Source organism: Astatotilapia calliptera, chromosome 7 (genome assembly GCF_964374335.1).
Source record: "Astatotilapia calliptera chromosome 7, fAstCal68.1, whole genome shotgun sequence".
Classification (NCBI taxonomy): domain Eukaryota; kingdom Metazoa; phylum Chordata; class Actinopteri; order Cichliformes; family Cichlidae; genus Astatotilapia; species Astatotilapia calliptera.
Genome location: NC_137428.1, coordinates 25044386 through 25066327, shown reverse-complemented (window position 1 = coordinate 25066327; position 21942 = coordinate 25044386). Strand labels below are relative to the sequence as shown.

The window sequence follows — 21942 nt, the reverse complement described above, 5'->3', positions numbered from 1 at the left end:
TGTGAGGCCACATGTGCAGTAACATACAAGTTTTACTGTTTAATGTAAATCCAGGAACTTTTGAGTTCAGACTGTGTGGTTAAGATCCAGGAAGTTAAATGACATCTAAGTACATTCAATTGCCTGAGCCATAACTTGATAGCGTGATTGTGCTGAAATGTTTATCAGACCGAAAGCAGCATTGTGATAGGAACTTGAACGATTTAAAAAAAAAAGGCTCAAATTTGTCCCCTAACCAGTTTAGAGAAGGTTTGACGTTAGTCTTGTTAATACTTTCTCATGCCTAACTCAATTGCTTTTCTATGAAGACATTAAAAGGTGTGTCTGCTCATGTCTATGCATGATATCACTGCAGATTGCAAAACAAGCAGCAACATGAGATGAGCGTAATGTTTGTTCTCTCCATATTAGGTAATGTGACTTCAGTCAGCGTGAACCAGTTTTGCAGTATTTTTGCTTTCTTGAGACTCCTGAAAACTCACACTGAATGAATAAGTTAAACGACTGAGAAACTTCAGGCCTGCGTGTGTGCATGTGTGTTGCCAAGACATCATTTTCTGGGTCAAAGATCGTCCCGTAGCACAGACGGTATTTGTTTGTTGTGTCCTGTCACTATCCATAAAATGATTTCTTTGTCAGCGTTGGAGGTTTAGCGAAGTGAACTCAAGTGGGATAGTAAACAAAGCTTCTGGCAGTGTCAAAGGTGTGGTTGAGTTCCTTATTTTGAGGTTAGGAAGCTAGACGCTTTCATGTTCTTGTTTTTGGAGCTCTGTTGGTTTGTGTAGCTCTGCTGCGTTACAATAAATTGTTAAAGAATAAGACAAACATTTGTATTTGTGCTGAAAGAATGATTTATTAGAATATTTATCAAATATGTTTCTCATGTGACGCTGTACTTTGACAAACTGAATTGGGTGAATGCAGTTTATGGAGTTTATATTTAGGAAGGGATTTTTCATTTTAGCCAAAAATACACTTCCTGGCTCACAACTCAGCCTTAGGTCACCCTGAGCAGGCAGACAGCTGTTTTCAATCAGTTTGAGTCTTAATATAGACTTGCATATTTTTCCTGTTGATTAGTTTGGCGTGATAATATTATGTTCTACAAATAACAGAGCTATGGCCACATACCCAAAAAGTAAGTATATATAGATAGATAGATAGATAGATAGATATAGTAAAACTCAATTCACGTACCTTTAATTTCTCACAGTTGCCACTACAGCAATGACTACGAGTGTGTTTTAATAAGTTCACCAAGTTGACAGTCAATGTTTTTCATTGTCATGTAAAAATGTAGCCTAATGTTTTGTAAAAACACAACCCAGTCATATATTTTAGAAGAAAAATTACATTTAGAATGGCGTTAAAAGAGGTTAAAATGCCGTTTTTTCTTTCAAGTCACCCTGTTTACCTCATGGAGGTTTTGTGACAGCTTGCCTTACCTGTCCTAAATACTGCACACTACTGCTGTGTGTGTGCTTTGTGCTATTCAGGTGTTCACCTTCTCCATATCACTTTCACACATGATTTTAAGGCTCCCACCCCTCCCAAAGGTCTTTTGTGTCCTCTTCTTTTAAGGGCTCGTTCCCCTCTGGGCGTGATGATGAGATGATGTGCGCAGGCCAACACTCTGATCTGATTTATGTCTAGTACAACTAACCAGGTGACGGGTTCTAACAGGTGCTGCTTTGGCCCTTAGGGAACTTGTAATGGTAGCATGAATTATGACACCAAAAAGGCATAGCTCTGGGATGACAAGGCATTATTATTCATGAAATACCCATTGGGGAAAAAATGCAAAAAATGTGAGAATATATATTTTTTTATGCCTCTTTTTCACACCAGGCAATGAAATTGTACACAGTACGAGTTACATTCTCTGATGTGTTTCAGCTGCCAGGTTATGTCCTTAAAGGGAAATCTTCTCCATGAAAACCAGTAATAAAAGAGAAAGTTATTCAAGTACAAAGAATGGTTACGGATCTCATGTCAGACCCTTAGTTGGTTAGAAAACCGTAGCTTTTTGGGTTTAGATGTTTTTGAAGTTATTTGCTAAAAAATGTGCTTCCATATTTCATTTTCTTGTAATTAAAACATACAGTGTGTGACATATAATGGTTGTGGGTTAGGCTTTAATGCCATATTTTTGTGTCAGCCTGTTGGCTCGGGTAGAGATTAAATGTTTCTTACATGATTTGTGGTTTTTCAGACTTGCCCGATCTGACAGGCACAGTGACAGATTCACTGCTGTTGACAGAGTTGCAGTGATTTTGTCACACACACACACACACACACACACACACACACACACACACACACACACACACACACACACACACACACACACACACACACACACACACACGCTAGAAAAGCATATTTTGCAAACATTCCAGTTTCCTCAAAAATCAGTCTAATGAATTTTATGAAGCGCTAAATCGTAACATGTCACTTGATTTAACCTCAATCTCACTTCCAATAAATGTTTGCCGCTTCAGTCTTTTAGGGGAAAAGGAATGCATGACAGGCAGGGCTTAAACCAGTGAAACTTAATAGTGCGTGAACTACATTACTTGCACCAAGTAAGTTTTGCTCAATTAAGTCCTACTTTCTTACTAATTTCCATGTACAAAATTCACATAAAATAGCACATTTGGCCCAAACGGTGATGTAGGTGGTGTCTCATTTAGCCAAAAAGGATGGCGGTGCAAAAAAGAAAATCAAACTGTTGCCAGTGAATTGAAGCTGATGTCTAACAAGTCTCTGGCAGTGCAGGGTATGCCTTTTATTAACTCCCTTCGCAGGCTTAGTACACTCATTCTGTTACACACCACACTTGGGATTAAAACAAGTTTTTAGCAAGATGTGAATGCAGATGGGGTATTTCATCCCTCATCTGTCGATCCTTACAGCCCTAAACCCCAGGAATGAAAAATTTGACCAGTCTTTCTATTAGAAAAAGAGTGGTGCATTTATAAAAATGCTTCTTTGTTGGATCATGTGTAGACGAAAGTGTGATTATAAATAACATAATAGCCCCAAAGTGAAGCTTCAGAATATTGATTTGAGATTGGTATGTGTTGTTCTGTTTCTAGGTACATCATGAACACCAACTACAATGTCACCCTGGATGGCCCCGCCCCTTGGGGCTTCAGACTGCAGGGAGGGAAGGACTTCTGTCTGCCCCTCACCATCTCACGGGTGAGTGGGACGGACACACACACACACACACACACACACACACACACACACACACACACAAGTTATGCATGCTTCACTTCATGACAGTCACTTCAGAGGAATGCTGGTCATTCCTATTATGCCATTTGCCTTGTCACTGACAAAAGTGTGTGTGTCATTTGTCTCATATGTGGCACTCAGTGCTGCATTTAGACACTTTTGTTAACACTTCATGCCCCTGTCACTCTATCTCCAATGACCTTTACATGCGTCACAGCAAGGTCATGGCTATTGTGAAAATAATGTGACGGGACATTATTTTCACAACATTTGTCAATTGGAAAAAGTCCCTTGAACCTCACGTGGTTGCTCTGGAAAGATTTGGGGGACGCGGCGTATAGGTGTTAACGGCTGATGAGCAATAGTGCTAAGTGTGCTGACCTTTGCTGACCGTCTGCTGTGGACGCATAAGAACCTGTCTTCAAATGTCTTAACTGAGTGAAACTCTAGAAAGCCACAATGGATCTGTAATAACTATTTAGGACTCGAAGTCACATAAATTCAGAAGTTGAGTGGCCGTATCCTTTCAAGTCCTGAGCTGGCTGATGGATGGCCCGCTGTTTAAAAAGTATGATTGTTTATGAGGTCTGGGCCTCAGCCTACACACAGACATACTGTTTAGGTACACAGTGTGAGAGGATTGTGTGCAAATTGCTGTGGTTGCTGCAAAAATTAAAGGAAGCCTTCAGTGCAGCTCACTGTTTGCAAAGTCAGAATCTATTTCTTCCCAAGGACATCTGAGTTGTCTTTATTATAGTAGCCTTTGCTGTTGTAAAGTAGGATGATAAGGAAGCAACTTGTCCTCTGTGTTTTGAGTGCAGCTGTGCTTCTGTGGGCAGTATCATTTAGTTCCCACTATATCCTGTTTTGAAACTGTAATCTCAACTCTATGACAAAGGTCAGTCACTTTGTTTATTTGTTAGTGGCAGGATCAGTTACAGAACTTTGAATATCATGTGAGGAGAGAAATGACTTTTCTTCTGTGTTTGACAATGTAACTCTGAGAGCATTTAAAAGGCCAGCATAGCTTCCCCGTCTATTTTTAGGTTTTGCAGCTATGATAATAATGGCATGCAGGACATAACGGCGTTGTTGTCAGCAAACCTTCTTGTCATCACATCTTATAGTACAAAACGCATCCACACAATAGCATTTTTCTGTCTATCCGCCGGAGAAGCGCCCGATAAGACATCGTGAACGCTTCCTGACCATCCAGCGTAGATGTCAGTGAAACTGTTGGGAAGACAACGTTGGAGAAACGTGAACATTCACACTAGAGCACGTTTGCTGTCGCATTTTATTTGTAGTGTGAACAAGCAGACAAAAAAACGGATTTGATCCAAAAATCGGAATTGAGCATTAAGACCTGCAGTGTGAATGTACCCTTAGTGTCATTCCTGTGACACATTTTTGTCCCACCACATGACCAGTGAATGGCTTAGATTCTTTTTTTGTTATTTTTAAGGCACCAGGAATAAGCTTAATCCTCTTCTTTGATTATCTTAGTCAGAATCTTGTGGTCACAAATGGCACTGCCTATAAATGATTGTGTGTACGGTAGTAGAGCGGTATGCCATCCGTAAAATTGTCAGAGCTATCAGCTCAGTTTCCAGGTTAGTAAAGGTCACTGTTAAGTTGGTAGGCAGTACATATGTTGAAACATCTGCCAACAGTTTAATCATTACTTCAGTTCCTTCATTAGATGAGTGATGAGAAAATTGCGTTGACCTTGAGCTCATTTTAAGGTTCATTACAGATCCACAATGTTAAACAGACTTAATTTGGAGTGAGACTTACTTTGTTGACATCACATTATAGCGTGCATGTATTTTTGCTTGAATGGATGAGATTGCTGTGGAATAATGATGTAATCACTTTACATATGTTTACCATATGCACATAATTCAAAGATTATACAAAGAAAATGAGGGTGGTCACAAGAACACAGCAGCCTGTTGTTCTGATGCCTTTTTGAAATTTTGCTCTTTGAATGAGTGTTGAAAAGATATATGCTCTACATGAACATTTTCTGTTTTTTAAAAAAGGCAGGATTGATGTGCACCTCAGGTGTTAGAAAAATTTGAGTGAGTGGATATGTAATTGTTTACGTAACCTTCCAACAAGGCTGCGCACTGTGAAGAGTGGATCACTTAATACTGTATGGCTGATTTATGGAGCAGGGATCCAGTTGTGCATATTACTTGTGTGCGTGTCTCTGTTTCTCCATCCATGGCAGTCTGTGTTTGTTCACTTTTTAGGCATATCTTCACAGGCTTTTGAATCTTTAAAAGACAGAAGAAAAGTGCAATTATATCATTACAGTCTAAATGTGTTGAGTCACCACTCATTGCTTTATTCTTTGCTTCCAAGGACCCAGACTTTTTTGTATTTTTTTTTTTTTTCAAAGTAGTCTTGATCAATAGTTCTTCAGGCTTTCTGAAGGTTTTTCAAAGGTTTCCTTTGGACATTGGCTGCTTTTCCACCCATTTTCAACTCAGTCCTTGTATCTAAACATTTTTACAGGAATATTTGGGGTTTTTTCCCAATTTGTTGAACCACTTAACACTGACCTATGGAGTGAGGAGTGAATTAATCTTGTGTCTACATATAACAGGCAACTTGGCAGTGCATTTTAAATTGTATCTTTGGGTACTTTATTGCTAGCATCCAGATCATCGGTGTATATACGAAGAGATCTGGAGAGAGGTACAACAGTTAGTGTCTACAGCCATCTGTGGAAGTACACATTTTGATCCACAGTGTAATACCATCTGGAAAACATTTGATTGGCAATGGCTTCATTCTTCAGCACGACAAGGATCCCAAACACACTACCAGTGCAGTGAAAGCACACCTGGATAGACAAACACACAGTGGAACACTATCAGTCATTGACTGGCTTCCTCAGTGTGGGATCATCCTGACAGAGAACGGAACGTAAGGCAGCCAATATCCAAAGAAGAGCTTTGAATGTCCTTCAAGAAGCCTGGAGAGCTATTCCTGAAGACTACTTAAAGACATGACAAGGAAGCTTGACTAAGTGAGTTCAGGCTGTGTTGAAGAATATATGACTTTCAAGCTTATTAGAACAATCTCAAATTTTTGCCTCTTATTGTATATTCATGTATGTTTATGTGTGTTTCAATACATTGCTGCACTTATTTCTCATTTTCCTAACAGAATATAAAAAAACAGGAAGGTTGACTCAAGACTTTTGCACAGTACTGTAATTCTGTTACGCATGTCTGCATCTATCATGCCTGCTTGCTGGGTCATTTGAGGGTCACCACAATGATTTTTTTTTCCCCTTTCTTTTTCCTTTCTTTCCCCCCTGACCCCTCACTTCCTCCTCTTGTTTTGCATGTTTTTTGTTATTGTTGTTTTAGTGGGTTGTGATGCTTTAAGGGAAATTAATAGAAACTCATTTTGGCCCTGTGTTTACTTTGAGCGTTTCCACCCCAGCCAAGAGTACGTGTATTGTCAAGCACCACTGGCATATCACATTTATGTTTTTGTTATGGTAATGCTACTTTGACACTGAAAGGAGCAGAATCTGATGGCGTAGTATATCTGGGCAAAAACTTCAACAACACAGTAGGTACATTTTACAGTTTGTGCATTCACGTTAGGGAGGGGAAGTTTTCTTATGGTACGATAATACTGTTCATGTATTAATAGAAAACTCCCCATCGAGTAATATATGAACGTTTGTGTTTTGAGTCTTCAGTAAGAAACTGTGAAACTATTGCTCTTTTTGCAAGTATTGTGAATATTTTTGGTTTCCAGCACCCTTCACTGCGCTCTTTAATTTAACTTTAAACATGTTCTTCACTCGCCAAACATTCCTCTTCACAAACATTTTTCTTAGCCACTTTAAAAATCCAGTGTTTCAAAGGCTAACCAAAACTGCAGTTTAACTGCATCATACTTGTCACACCTCTATAAAACATTGTGAAATGGTGAGCATAAGCTCCAGTGACAAAGAGCTGCTTAAAATGTTTTCTCTGGAGTCAAAAGAAGAAACATTTCTCAACTAAAATGCAGGTGGTTCAGAAAAGACACTTATTTGAGGGTGTTGTATTATTTTTGGCCACATAAGGATCAACTTTAGATATTGTTCTCAAAATGTTCATGTGAACTTGTCATGGCATATTTACAGCAACTGTTGAAGTCCAAGTAACAGGAAAAAAAACAATTCTCCTGGTTGCATAGTATGCAACCAGGAGAATTGTTTTTTTTTTTTTGTTATTGCTACACAGTATTTGAATCTTGTTAAGCTCTTTGGATAAAGGATATTCTTGCTGTCTGACTATAAGCCATAATTTATGGCTCAGCCCAGGCCCAGAAAACATAAAAGCAAGCATTTCAGGAAACCATTGAGACCGATAGCTTGTGGCCTTTGTTGCAAAGCACTAAACATTGTTTTGCATTTTTTCTTTGTATAAAATCTCTTGAGCTTTATTACATAGAAACTAAAATGTAGAAAGCAATTAAATCTACCCAATATCGCTCAGTTTCATGATAAATACATGAACCTAAATGCTACAAAGTTCTTTTAACATTATGTGCTATATGCTGTTGTGTTTTCTGTCAGTCCTATTCCAGTGAATGTGAAATCTCTATAATGCCTTGGGGGAATTTCTTCATATTTGGAACTAGTTTCTACTTGAACTTGAAGTTAAATCAGAATTTCGCAGTCAAACCATTTTTCTTGGCCGTCCTTGAAACTTTTATACACTAAAATGCTGAACAGTAAACTGGTAACGTTTTAAAAAGTCCAAGCTTAACTTGCACTGTGGTATTATAGCTCATGCAAAACCACATTTCCTGCCATTACTCAATGTTATGATTCAGCAACAGAGAAGCAGATTGTGACCATATTTCACATTTATTTGGATACTTAATGGGTGACACGAGTCTTTGGTCCCCACATATATACATATAACTGCAAGGTCTTAATTCTGGTTTAAACAGTCTTTCAATATGTGCCTGTTCAGGTTACATATGGGTTTGTTGGAAACCGTTATTTGTAGTATGTGTTTGATCTCTCCGGTGTCTGTCTTGAGTTGTATTGCGAGCATCTGCTTCCAGTCTCCCTAACGTTACATGGCAAAGCTATAAAGGATAACTAAGCTGTCACTTGATTTTGATTTAGATCACTCACACTTTTTTGGATAAAGTATATTTAAAAGTAAATCTACTTCTTTGATTTGACTTGCCAGTTTCCATGAACTAGAATAAGCACATATGCAATAAATGTATTGAAATGTTAGGTGACTACACATTTTTAATTTTAATTTTATTTTTTTGCCAATTCTGCCATTAATGCGTTAATGTAGCAGAGCAGTAGGTAAAAACTGAAAATGACCGTGCCACTTAGTTCAATAAAAGTCCAAAAAAATCCCCTTTTTATTAATTCATGTAAGAGTTGCACAAATCATAGATAAAGGTAGAAACGGGCACTTGGCTTAATCCTCACCATGTCTAAAAGCCTTTTCATATCATCTGGCTCAGCAGTGTTAGTCAGCCGGGTTTGTTTTTGACCTGACTGGAGAGCATTCAGTATTCAGTGCAGGGTTGGTACTGCTTTGTGTGTTTTGTTTGCGTTGCCATGGCGATTTGACTAAGACCTCCTTGTAGGTCTGCTTGGCATCTCGTGCTTTCTAGCAGCCAGACTGATGCAGAGCGAGACCGGGGTCAAACCATGACAACCGCTTTCTACCTCTGTTCAAGTGCCCTTAATTGGGATGTTTGGCTTAAAGGAGAAAGAGTAGCTACAATGTGGTCCCCTCCCAATGTATGCTTCCTCTCCAATGATGCATACTCTTCCGCTTTACTGTTTGAACAGTTTGTGCAAGGTGTTGCAGGTGTGCCATCTTATTAAAGATGACGTCTTGACAATGAGCTGTACTGTACGTGTTAGTTCAGCAGGTTGCTGCACACTGTGCTGTCAAATAGAAGAGACTGTGCTGTAAATATTTACCTTTTGGGGAGCTTTAAAAGTAAAAAAATTTTATGTGGAATTGTTTTCTATCACTCCTATGGACTGTTAACCTTAGGGCTGTATTGTATTTTTGGCATCTTTTCAAATAAAATCTCAAACATGTATTTAGGCTCTTTAAGGTTTTCTATTTGGTGTTCCCAAATCTACAGAAGGAGGTCGACACACTGTATTATTTGCAGGAAAGAATAACACAGGAGTTTGAAAGCATGCTCGTCTAAGGCCACTTTAATAGTAAGTACCAGTAAGAGGAGGTCAGTTTGCTTCATCATGTGCGTTTGTGATGGTATAATTTTAGGTCTGGTCTTTTCCATATAAGGTACTCTATCTTACACTATCCTATAGAGACGTGACATTCATCTCTCAAGCCTGCCAGCTCTTACCACAAGACACTTCCTCCAACATGACTTCCCAGATGAAAAATGACCGCAACCTTCTTCCTTACTCCATAATTTCCTTAAAGCCAGGAAACTAGACACTGACCAGCCAGGGGGATGATTGCTAACCCCATAAAATTGGAGTGTGATCTTAAATGCGTTGTATTATCATAAACACACCCAGTTTATTCAATTTATTATTGACAGAAGAAGTGCCTTCCTCTTCTTCTAGGAAGAGTTTTGCCTGAACTTAAGAAAAAAAAAAAAGGTGGTGTAACAATGAAATCATAAATCAGTGGTATAAAAATACAGCATTGAGTTTAGTAAAGAATCCAAGAGTATTAAGACATTTGGCACCAACAGACTCCAGAGAGGGAACGCATGTGTCATAAATTTAGCTGTAAAAACAGAATCTCTTTTTTTTTTTTTTTTTTTCCCCCACCAAAATAAATCTTATAAATGTGTTTTCTTTGTTTGCATATCACTATATTAAGGATACATTAATAATTGTGAACAATTAAATGTGCACTCAATCTTTTAAAAGAAACTTTTTCCCTTTTTTCTTTGTGTCTCTATTTGATTATGACTTTACAATAGATGAAGACACATGGAAGCAATGGACATTTTGGAAACAGTGTTACTTTTTCTTGACTTCTGTTCCACTTGTGAGGTTTCGTAGGTGTCCTTTTTTGGTTTTGGTTTGTTTGAATATAGAGTTCTTAAAATGCTTTTTGTACCAGGAATGAATTTGGCGATCCCTGCACAAATCTGCCATGTATTGGTGAATTTAACTGCAGGCAGGATGTAGTAGTGCTGGAGTTAATACATGTTTAGTTGTAGTGTGGAACAACCAGTTATTATCAGTAACTCCACAGCAGTAAAATCACCAGTGTGGGAGGACCGCTGTAGCGCCACAGTCACACCATTATGCGGCTGGAATCCCATTCATGTAAACAAAGTTGGAAAAAGATGTCATTAACTTGGAAAGCACCAAATTTTTCAGATTTTTTTTACTCCAAGTTATGCTGTGTGAAACCCTTTTGGATGATTTTATAGCAACATTTGAAAAGAGGTTTTTGATTCCACACATTATGTAATATGGCCTGGATAATTGGATTTGGCGTAACACTTTGCTAAAACATGTTGATCTTTTGAGAGAACTGGAGAAGCACAGCCAAAGTTCCTGTTCATTACTTATCTCCGTTCCATCACGAGTGTCTCAGGCCTCTCCATTTATATTTATAGACCACACATGCCAGGGATTCTTACTGTGACGCCTATTTGTTTCGTGGCCACATGGGAAAGACGGTGTTTGAGTGAAGGTTATCTCTCTGCTCTCTACAGACTAAAGCCCATCCGACAACGCATTTCTTTTTCTCAGAATATTACAAGAGCCTGTTTCTTCTTGTCTTGAGGTGCTGCATTTCTGAGAGCTTTCCATGTAAAGAGCAGTAGCAATCGCATCCTTACAAGGAGAGAACTTCCGATCTTGTTTTCCACCCTTTCTCTCTGCCTGACACTCACAGGCACAGGAAAAAAGAGACTCTGTTTAGTGGAGAGCAATGTCTCACGGTTGTGTGCATTCACAACCCCTCAGCAGCTCTTTGCTGTTGGCCTCCGGAGCTGTGCAGCAGATTTAGACATAGCTGGCAGATGTCAGTAATCTCTGAACCGTGCTTACATCACTTTTATTGCCCCGAAGAGCTACAAGTTACTTTGCTGAAAGTAAATGTGTCACGGGAGACTCAGAGGCACACCTGCCATCATTTACGTAGTCTGGTCTGTGTCATACATTGAGTCAGTTGAAGCTATGATTGTGTTGTGGCTAGTGTAGTGAGCGCTCTGCCTTTTGTTAGTCGTACTTCGCATGTGACAGCGCTATAGTTTTTCCTGGACGCTGGTATGGGTAGATCCATCTAAGCTGGGCATTTGACACTTCCTGCTATTGAACTAGTGGGAAACATGAGGAATGCACAGCTCCAGAGAAATGTGTCGGTCAATTCAAACCACTGTTGTCATTTCCTCATTCTTTCTGCCCCCCTCTTTCCCACTGTTTCCCCCTCCTTTTGTTACTATGAGAGCTCACACAATGGCACTTTCATTACGTTCAACTGGCTGCTTTTAGTGTTACTGATAACCTAAAGGTATTATCTAGCAGTGGTGAAAGTAAACACCTTGTTTATCTTTTTCCCTTTTAAATCAGCTTTAAAATGATTAACTTAAAAGATAACTTGATGTTGAGAGATGAAAAACACGTGCATTTGGATACATGTAAATTTTATAGGTTAATACGGAGTTTTATGTACAAAGCTGGTACATTTCATTCAATAATCCACTGACTCGATCGACAAAATCCCTTCCTCAGGCTTCACACCCTCTTCGCTTGCATGTGCTGACACTTTCTGAGTTTTGCTCTTTCACAACATTAAGAGACCTTAGCAAGGCCAGCACAGGATGAGTACGCAGAATCCCTTTTCTGCCTAAACATGGCTGTACAGGTTTTGAGTGTGTTAAGAGTGTGCTGAGTGATTGATGAAGTGTACTCGCCCTTCTAATCACTGATCAGTCACCGCACCAGTCATGTCGTCATCATCATGTTTTTTTTGTTTTGTTTTTTTCAATGTTGATTCCAAAAAAGTCCAGCATGATAGCAAGGGATAGAAAACCTAATAAAACTCAATTTAAATAAAAATAAGTGGATACTACATAAACAGCAGTAGCTGTGTTACACAGCAGGTAAACACGCGGATTGTGTGATGCACCCACAATTTTAATGAATGGAAGGTTGAATCAAGCCAAGAAGTGGAACCAAATAAAATTAACTTCTACAAGAGAGAACACAATCTCTGCATCAGCACCTTTTACCATCACAATAACAAATTACGCAAAAGGGAGAAAAAAAAGCCTGGAGGGGCTCCAGGAATGCTTCTGGAAGTCTATTTTTATTTTTTAATTTTTTTTTTATTATTTTTGTTTTTTTTTAATGATTAAAATGAAAACTTTCAAACCATATGGTTTTGATTTGTGGTCATTTGTCATTTGGTCATGTGAGTCATCTTTGTGGGAAAGTTTTGGCTTTTTTATGGGCAGATGGTTTTGGGTAGATTTAGAGTCCTCTCGCTGATGTTGTGATGTTGATGCTGTGAGGAGAATAAGATGACTATCTTATCTGACAACGGTTACATAAGACAGGAAGTGGAAAGGAATTCACAATAGTTAGTGATTACAAGGGGAAAAAATGAGCACAGTATACATGCATCATAATTACTGGTTAACATTCTTTCGCAGAGTTGTTTAAACTTAAATGCTATGTGAATAGCATTAATTTGAGTGCATAATGATCATACTTTTCTTACTGGTATTTTTTTTTCTGCGTCTTTGCAGCTGACTGATGGAGGCAAGGCCACCAAAGCCAAGATGAGTGTTGGAGACATCATTCTGTCAATTAATGGGATTTCCACAGACAGCATGAATCACCTCGAGGCCCAGAACAAGATTAAGGCCTGCACAGGCAATCTCAGCCTCACTCTACAGAGGTAACTGCATGAAAATCACATCACTCACACATCTTGGGACTTCTTCAGGACAACCTATGAATTTCACTTACTTATGTGACTAGACAGACTTCCCTGGGACTCCTGTCAACATTTAGATTTTTATTAATATGCTGTTATAGCTGGTTTAACACAGCTTCAAAAGCACTATGAAGTGATTTTTCCTACTTGTGTGTATTGAAGCAAATTAAAAGTATTTTGACAAAAGTTATAGTAAATATTTTAAGGTACTTTTTGTAGGACAGAAAGGCTGACAACTGCAAGAAGCAGCTTGATTTTTAGAACTTTACTTTATTTGTGCTTTATTTAATTAGACATTTTTATTATTTAAAGCAGATGAAGTCTTGCTGTGCTAATTAAAACAGTTCAGTGTTTTTGCATTGAGCTGCAGTAAAATCAGTGGAAACTGGTTTTATTGGCATAATATTTTATTATATTTTTTATTTTAATCATGTAAAAGCCTTATTTATAGTCAACTATAGCATATAATAAATCATTTTATAGACTAACTTGACCTTGAATGCATTGGTATAAACATAAAATAATATACCTAAATAAATAATAATCAGTAATAAAAAAAAAGTATTGTTTTATGGCTGGTTCATTACAGAAAAGTTTGTAAACAATAGTCTACAGATGTTTTTTTTTTTTTTTTTTCTGGCTGGTGTAACGTGTGGCACCAAATCTGCAGGAGGCATCCAGCTTTGTATCTGATCATGCTGAGTTCATCAACTGTTTTTCCACTAATTTCATTAGGAAAGTATAAAATTCTGAGACCCACGAGGATATAAAAGTGTGGTGTTAGTGTTTGTTTTGTTTGCTTTTTTTACCAATATTTTTATTGATTTGTCTCATAAGCTAACAAAAGAAACAGATAAAAACAATATGATCCACAAACTGATAGTTTCCATTCCACACATGGCAAAACACATGACGGTGAAAAAGAAATGCTTAAAAATCACTTAAAAAGCAGCTTTCACGTAGTTCAAAAAGAGTCCATTAATCTTTGAAAACTTCAATTTTTTTGACATTGAGCAACTATTTTCTTTCTTTTTTCCCTCCATATACTTCTTCATTTCTAATGGGTTATCAGTCAGAATGCATGCTGAGGCAGGACGGACACACTATAGACACATTTCCCTGCACAACACATGTTAATCATCCTCTGTTCTCATAGCTGAGAGCAAACAAGCCTAACTCTATGGGAAAACACCCATAAACACACATTTGGAGTAGAAATGTACTGATGTTTAGAGGAATAAACTTATAAATAGAGAAAAATGTGGCTTTTCTGCCAAATGCTTGGCAACCATATCGCCACATCAGTGAGAAAAAGTGGCCTCTATCAGTTTCCTGACTGAACAGTCAAATTTGCTGTTTATCTTAATGGGAGCCATTCAGTTAATCTTCTGGAAGAGGAATGGAGTTGACCAGGGAAAGAATAGAATCCCAGGTTTTATGAAACTACTATGCTAATATAGAAGTGTAGGAACAGCATTAAAATCAATTTGAATTGTTGTAAATATCTCAATGTACTTATTGAACACAGAATTGCATTTAAAATATACAATACAATTTAATGTAGATAAGTACATTTATTGTAATGATCAAGATATTGGTAAATATATTAGATATCAGCAGATATTTTTGCATCCAGTTTGTGATACAGTAGGGAAAAAGAGGAGGGATTAAAATTAGCAATAGTGAAACTCTGTACTATTTTTATTGGCGAGTCTTTTGTCTGAATAAGATGAAGTGGTGAATCTAACAGTGCATACGAATCCAGCGAAGAGCGACTTTACTGTCACATAAACAAAGAGAGCCAAAGCAAGCACGCACACTTTCCAAACTATAAAATTTGTTGACAGAAAACTTAAGCCTGGTTTGCTTGTACTGTCATTCCATCACCACATCAAAGGAGAAAGGAGCCTCTGTGCTTTAATCGTGGGAAAACTGTCTGAAAATAACCCCGTCCTGCAGCTGTATGTAATCTAGTGCGGGTAATGGATGCGCAATGAAACATCAAACATTGCCATTTCAGAGTATACGTAAATGCACTCAATAAACAACAAAAGCCTTCCCTTTGCAAATATTACATTACATTACATATGCTGCTTATTACTTATCTTGTTGAGTGACAGAGTATTTGAAATGCTCTGTGCTTAAATACATTATTTATAGTGTACAGGGTGCATTATATTGGTTTGTATAAAAACTCTTAAGAATACTACAGTACATAAACCGATTAGTACTTTTATGTTGCTATTTTCTGAAATGCTTCAAACCCAGTGTGCATAACTGACACTTGGTGTGAAGCTTTACAATCTCCAATTATGTGCTACGATTTGATTGACAGTTTTGATCCTTGCTGATAAGACTGTTTGTGCCATAGCAACATTACAAGACTACCAAGAGATGATTAATATGGCAGTTAAAAGATTCCTATATTATGTCACTCTGAAGAATGTGAGCTATGAAAAACAGTTCACATAGAAGATATGTGACCATCCAAATAGCATTATTCATCTGACAACATTTAACAGTGCATTTTCTAGACGGCATATGTGTATTGATTTTCTATCAGGAGTTTGATATGAAAGAATATTATGGTCATTAATATCAAAGTCTAAAAAAATGACACTTTAAGTACGTTTAATCTTGCATGAAAATGGCGGTAAAGTTGCTCTGACACGGTGACGCTGCATAGAAAATAGTTTAGTTTCTATTCTGGTAGGAGTGGTCTCTTCTAGGATGACAATGGCTCCCTTCATAAGACACCAGGTGTTACTGAAAGGTTCAGTGACTATGAAAATGATGTCGGTCATATGTTCTGACTGCTTAGAAGCACTCTCAGTCATTTAAAATGCCAAATTCCAGTCATCCAGTAGAATAACACAGACTTCTAAAACCATTGTCAGTGTCTTTTCTGGAAATGTGTAATGGCCCAACATTGTCTTAAGACACTTGTCAGGTATGGCATGCAAACTAATGATGGTGTTTAAAGACGCCAATTCCAAAAAAAGTTGGGATGTAAATGAATATCAGAATGCAGTGATGAATCTTATGAATCTGTATTTTGCTCAAAGTAGAACACAGAAAATGAATGACACATTTAAACTGAGAATATGTAACATTTTTAAGTTTCAAGTTTGAATTTAATGCCATCACAAATGTTGTGACACAACCAAATTTACCACTGTGTAGCATCTCGTCGTCTTTTAAAGGTCTGGAGACCAGTTGCTGGAGTTTTGAGAAAGGAACGTTGTCTCATTCTTGTCTGATAGTCCCGGGTTGTCTTTGTCATATTTTTTTGTTTCATGATGTTTCAATTGGTTTCAGTTGGTGAAAGGTCTGGTTTGCAGGCAGACACCCAGCACCCAAGTTCTTGTCCTACGAAGCCGAGCCATAAAGCCAATAGATGGAATACGTGGTTTAGCACTGTCTTTCTGAAATACGCAAGACCTTCCCTGAACAAGATGTCTGGGAACATGTGATGCTCTAAAACCTGTATATACCTTTCAGTACTGATGGCGCCTTCCCAGATTTACAAACTGCCAACTCCACATGTACTATACGTGCAATAAATAATGAGATTTTTAATCAACAATTTGTATACAGTTTTTTGCTTTTTCATAAAGTTCTGCCGATATATGGCCATCAAATTCAAACCTAACTAGTATATGACCTTTACTGTTACATTTTCTCAGTGGTACATTTTATCTTTTCTGTTTTGTGAAGAAAATACTGGTTTATGAAATGTAAAAAATCATTTATTGTCCATTCTTCTTTTATTTACACTTAACGGTGTCCCAACCTTTTTGTATAGCTACCAATGTGGAAAAAATAGGTGATCACTGAAGTGAATTTACATAAGGGCCCGGAGGAATTTGAAGTCAAATTGCACGACTTGCTTCTACCACACATACACCGATTTCAATGCATTAATATTATTTTATTGTTGCTAGGTGAGGATAAACATGTTATCATCAGAAAGGAAATGAACCTTGGAAGTGCCCTTCCTATCCTGTTGTTGCGTTATATAGTAAGTCATAACAAATGACTAGGTGAGGGTGAGCTGTCATGGAGTTTCTGGCAAATGGATAAAACCGGTTTTATTTTCCAAGACTGTAGTATGAGAAAAGAAATTTTAAGCATCTCTGTTTGCTCATTGTCAGAATGTCATTAATCCGAGTGGAATATATATTATTTAGTTTTGCGGTTTCGTGTTTTGAATTGGAATCACAGCCAGGAAGACTCAGTATAATTATATTTAGTTTGGCTGTTTTTGTGGTGAATCCAGTCGCTTCTATGGTTTAGTTTTACTGGCATGCACATTTACACACAAGACAGCATTTGCTGAAAATGGTCATTTTTAATGACCTCAAAACACTGGCTGTCTAAATGTTTCAGACTGAGATCTTCCACATCATCTTTGTTGATGTGCACAGAGTAAACATGAAGAGTGGGCTTGAGTGAATTTTATCCTTTTTTTTTTTTTTTTTTTGTTCCAGTTTCATGGAAATCTTGTTGCTGACCAGCTAACATTGGCAGCTGTGGAAAGAAGTCTTAGGAAAGTATGATAATTGATGTTTATTTATTGTCACTGAAATATGCAGCACGGTGTAATAAAACACCATTTCCGAAAGCTTGTGGCAGGGTGCACCTGGTTCCAAAACCTCAAAGATAATACAGATCAGCACAGCCAGCCCCCGTGAACCACTCTTTTTGGATTTTCTTTTCCACATTTAACACTAACAGCGTGAGAATCCTTTTGAAAGGTGTTAATTGTGCAACTGCTATATTAATGATCCGATACAGAAAGTTTGCTGCCCAGAAGAACCGATCATTGTGCTTTTGATTGTTTTCAAAAAGTCAAAAGAAACCAATAAATGGGAGGGAGAAAGTAGAAAATTGCAAAAATATCCTCTTCTAACCAGAATCCTATGAATTTGGCATCACTTTTGCTATCATTAGATTTGTATCTGCAGCCTGTGCTTTAGCTGCGGTCTGTGTTTTTAGCTAAACAGTAGTCACCTGCTAGGCTGCTCTGGAGTCTGTCTGCAGACACATCTATATATAGCCAATGTACACCCAACCTGTCTTACGCTGTTTATATCACAGGGAGATACAGAACAATCCAATGCAGTCCAAAGCCCTCACTTACTGCTGGCTTAGTCAGATGTGGTGTGGTGGTTGGAAGAAACGTAAGAAAGGATGAGGGTTTATTAAATTGCTTGGACACTGCTTTCAAAAAATACATTAACTAGAATCTGTTTATTCTGTTGTGGGTTCAGTGATTCATCCTTAAGGAAAATTCATTTTCCAGCATAAATCAACCTGGTCTGGATGTGACTTGGGTTTGCTGAATATAATCAAACTGAAATCTGAATATCTTGTTATGATGCTGTAGTTCACTTTTTTTGCATATTGCAATTTTCTTGCCAAGACAAGCGCACGCGATCAGTGAGTATCACTTTCACGTGTGGAGGAGCTGTAATATTCAGAGTGATGCACGTGCGAATGGTATGAATGTCCTCTATCAATCTAACACACGTGACAGCTGATACGGACAAGAGCGCAGGGTTCTGGCTCGGCAAATATACACACACCGGACGTGCAGAGACAGGAGATTACTATGTTAGTTAGTATCCACGCAACTGACTAGTTACATGCTGATAAGCTTTACCTCAGTGAGCAGCATGTGTGTGTCACCTATTTAAACCTCCGTCCCCACTCTTGTCTGTTGTAACATTCACTATTTCCTCTTCAGAGATGCGCATTCATATTGAAATATGAAGGGGGAGGGCGCATGGACAGACAGGAAAAGCATTGTGCCAAACACATGCCGAGTTTTGCCATTGACCGGATAAGCTGGCTGCATAAAAACACAAATACAAAAAAAATGTTTTTTCCACCACATCCCCTAATGTCTCATATCTGTTGAACTTAGTTGTTTTCTTTCACTTTTTGTTTTTGTTCATCTTCTTTCTTCCATGTCTGACAAAACACATTGTGATTTCCACATCAGCTACAAAGTTCCAACAGTTTTGCACAAGTTAAACATAACAGGGCAGACTTCGTTCAGCAGAGGTTTTGGAATAATGTAACCTTTTGTATGCATGAATTATCCTCAGCCCTATCTTCCCATGTGTCATATCTGAGCTTTAATCAGACAGATGTTGCTATAGATTCTTTCCAACATCAGAAAATGCATGTGAAACGCGTATGGGGAAAATTAACGGCCACTCCTATGTGAGCAGTTTTTCCTCTCCATCAAAAAGTGGGTATGCGGGTCTGCAGGCTGGTAAGGCACATGTCTGTGTTGAGAAAGCTGTGTCTCTCCATCATTCAGTCAAATGCCATATGCCAGACTGTTTCTCTTGGCCCTCAAAGAGACGCAGGCAGAGTGGAAATACGTCACATTGCTTTGCCCTCAGGCTGATTCCTCCTGTTGCCTCCTCATTCTCGTGTTCTGGATCTGTGGGTGTGTTGGTGTGTGACAGAGTGGGCACACTGAGAACTCTATGTTGATGAAAACCATGCTCTGCTTTTTTTCCTCTGAAGAAATCTTTTTGGTGTCTAATTTAGAAGTCAACCAGATGTAATATTTATTATTCATCATTTCATTTGGTGCATAATCTAGAATTTTGTGCACATAACACGTAAATCTTTGCCTGTGACACACGATTAGACAAATACTAAAGGTGGAACTATGTCTTCATGAGTATATACAGTAATAAAAGTAGTGGTGCTTTGATACAGAAGGAAAACAGTCCAGTAATCTTATATAATATATAAAATAATAGTTAGTTTCCATAAATTATAATGAGAGAATACTTCTCAACAGAAACCAGCTTCATAATGAAAAGTAGAACACAGATAGTTGTCACGATACCCTTGACACTCTTAGGTCTGAATATCTAGTTAAACTGAGCTTAACCAACACATACAGCTGGACTTTGAACCTTAAATACACACTTGTGGGCCCGTTGTGTTACGCGGTGTCTGTCTCTTTGTCGTAGGAGAACAAAAGCAGGTCCAGCTAGGATAGCAGAGGGGCTGAGCGGACCAGATGTTCACGGGACCACCCTGTCAAGTGTTTGTTCAGTTTGCTCTGGGAAAAGGCTGACAGAGTGAATCCGCCCAGCTGCCCCAGTCTGCGACACTGATATCGGATACATGCTGCCTCATTTTAGGCTGGTTTCTGTTTTTCATGGACTGTGCTGTTTGATCTTTAGACCTTTTGCTGTTTTCCTTGGCACAGTGTGGTGTTTCCTTCATAAGCAACTATAGCCTAATGGTGCAATGGAATAGTACACTGGAAAATAAGCATACTGTATATTAACTGTTAAGTGGAAAACCGTCAATGCAAGTAAGGGCACAGATGACATCAACATCTGGTTGAAGGGTGGGGCTCTTTAATAACCTGGTTTTGGCTCAGTTATTGCACTTCAGCACAGTCAGAAAGGAAATGCGTGAATTTGTTGACTATTTTCCTTATAAGGGATGGCAGCGAAAGGAAGCGAGCCAGAGGACATACCATAGCTCCTGGTCCGGAACCAGCCTTGCTGACTCACTGTCTGTCTTTTTTGTTTTATCTTAATGAGGCATAAGAGGCACATTGTCTTCATGTTCAGACCAAATATAGGACACATTGTTAACGAATGCCTCTGTCTGTATTTGAATCTTAAGAGATCACTAAGCGTGTTTTGTGCTTGTCATTATTTATATATGCTGTTACAGTGGTGGTGGCTCAAGATAGCCAAGCATCAAATTATGAAATTAAGAAGGATATGTACAAGTAATCACTTTAGACTGCTCTAAGAGTCTTTGTATGATGTCAGTGAGAGCATATATCCCCCATATGATGATCGCAGCCGTACATCTCTGGTTTATGAGGGACAGCCAATCACAAGAAAGTAATAGAAAGATGCATAAAACGGTTTCTTTCAGACAGAGAATGAGCTGAAGGGCTGCAGCAAGGCTCAGCATAAGATCAGTAAAGACTATTGTGAATTGTAAAACATGCAAGGTTATTGATGTAGACTCTAAAAATGTATATGCGTAAAGAAAAGAGCTTAGTAGGGTCCACTTTTAAAAGCCTTAAATTTACCTAACAAGGGCTTACAATTGGTTAGTTTTGTTTGACGCTAAGAACTGTGCTGGTTATGATATTTGTACATACATGATGCAGATTTCAATGTTTTCCTAAACATCTTGAGAAAAAGAGATTACTCTCTTCTCCCACAGCAGCTAAAATTATGGCAGCTGCTTTGGTCATAAGTACAAATCAAATCTATCCCACACTTCAACAGCAGGCTGCAGAAGAAAACATGCTTTAAATTACAGTGAGTTCACACATACTGCAGGTTTTGCTTGTTGCTTCACTTACACATGATATATATTTGTTGTTAATCACTGTGTTGAATATTTCCTCCTCCAGGCTGCTATTTCTTTGTATCTATTTGAATACATAAAAAGCATGTTTAGGTGCCAAAGACATTATGTTATCACACATTGTGATTATTATCATTAATACCTTTACTCTGAATTGGTGCAAAGTGATCTTTGTTTTTAAAGAATATCGTTTGGGTTTTGAAGAGTTTACAGCTTGGGCAGTAAATTACAAAACTTTTTTTAAATTAAATTTTCCATGCAGCCATTAAGTTTCTACATTTAGGCCTGTATAAAATTCTGTGTAAGCCTTTGTTTAATTAAATTCCCCATGTTATGGTTTATTTGTTTCTCTGCATTAACTCTATTCAGC

General features: G+C 38.1%; 1 protein-coding gene across 5 annotated transcripts in view; it reads left to right on the top strand.

The window, feature by feature from the left end:
• Positions 1-21942, top strand: part of pdlim5b (PDZ and LIM domain 5b) — a 34644-nt gene that overhangs the window by 1154 nt on the left and 11548 nt on the right. For 4 of the 5 annotated variants that reach the window (XM_080304285.1, XM_026173850.2, XM_026173851.2 and 1 more), the window contains exons 2-3: positions 3099-3204; positions 13006-13157. In XM_080304285.1, the coding sequence (XP_080160411.1) occupies positions 3106-3204; positions 13006-13157 (251 nt within the window). In that variant the 5' untranslated portion in view covers positions 3099-3105. Of the gene's footprint in view, positions 1-485; positions 589-3098; positions 3205-13005; positions 13158-21942 lie in introns of those variants that run through there. The other variant, XM_080304284.1, reaches the window with a different exon arrangement.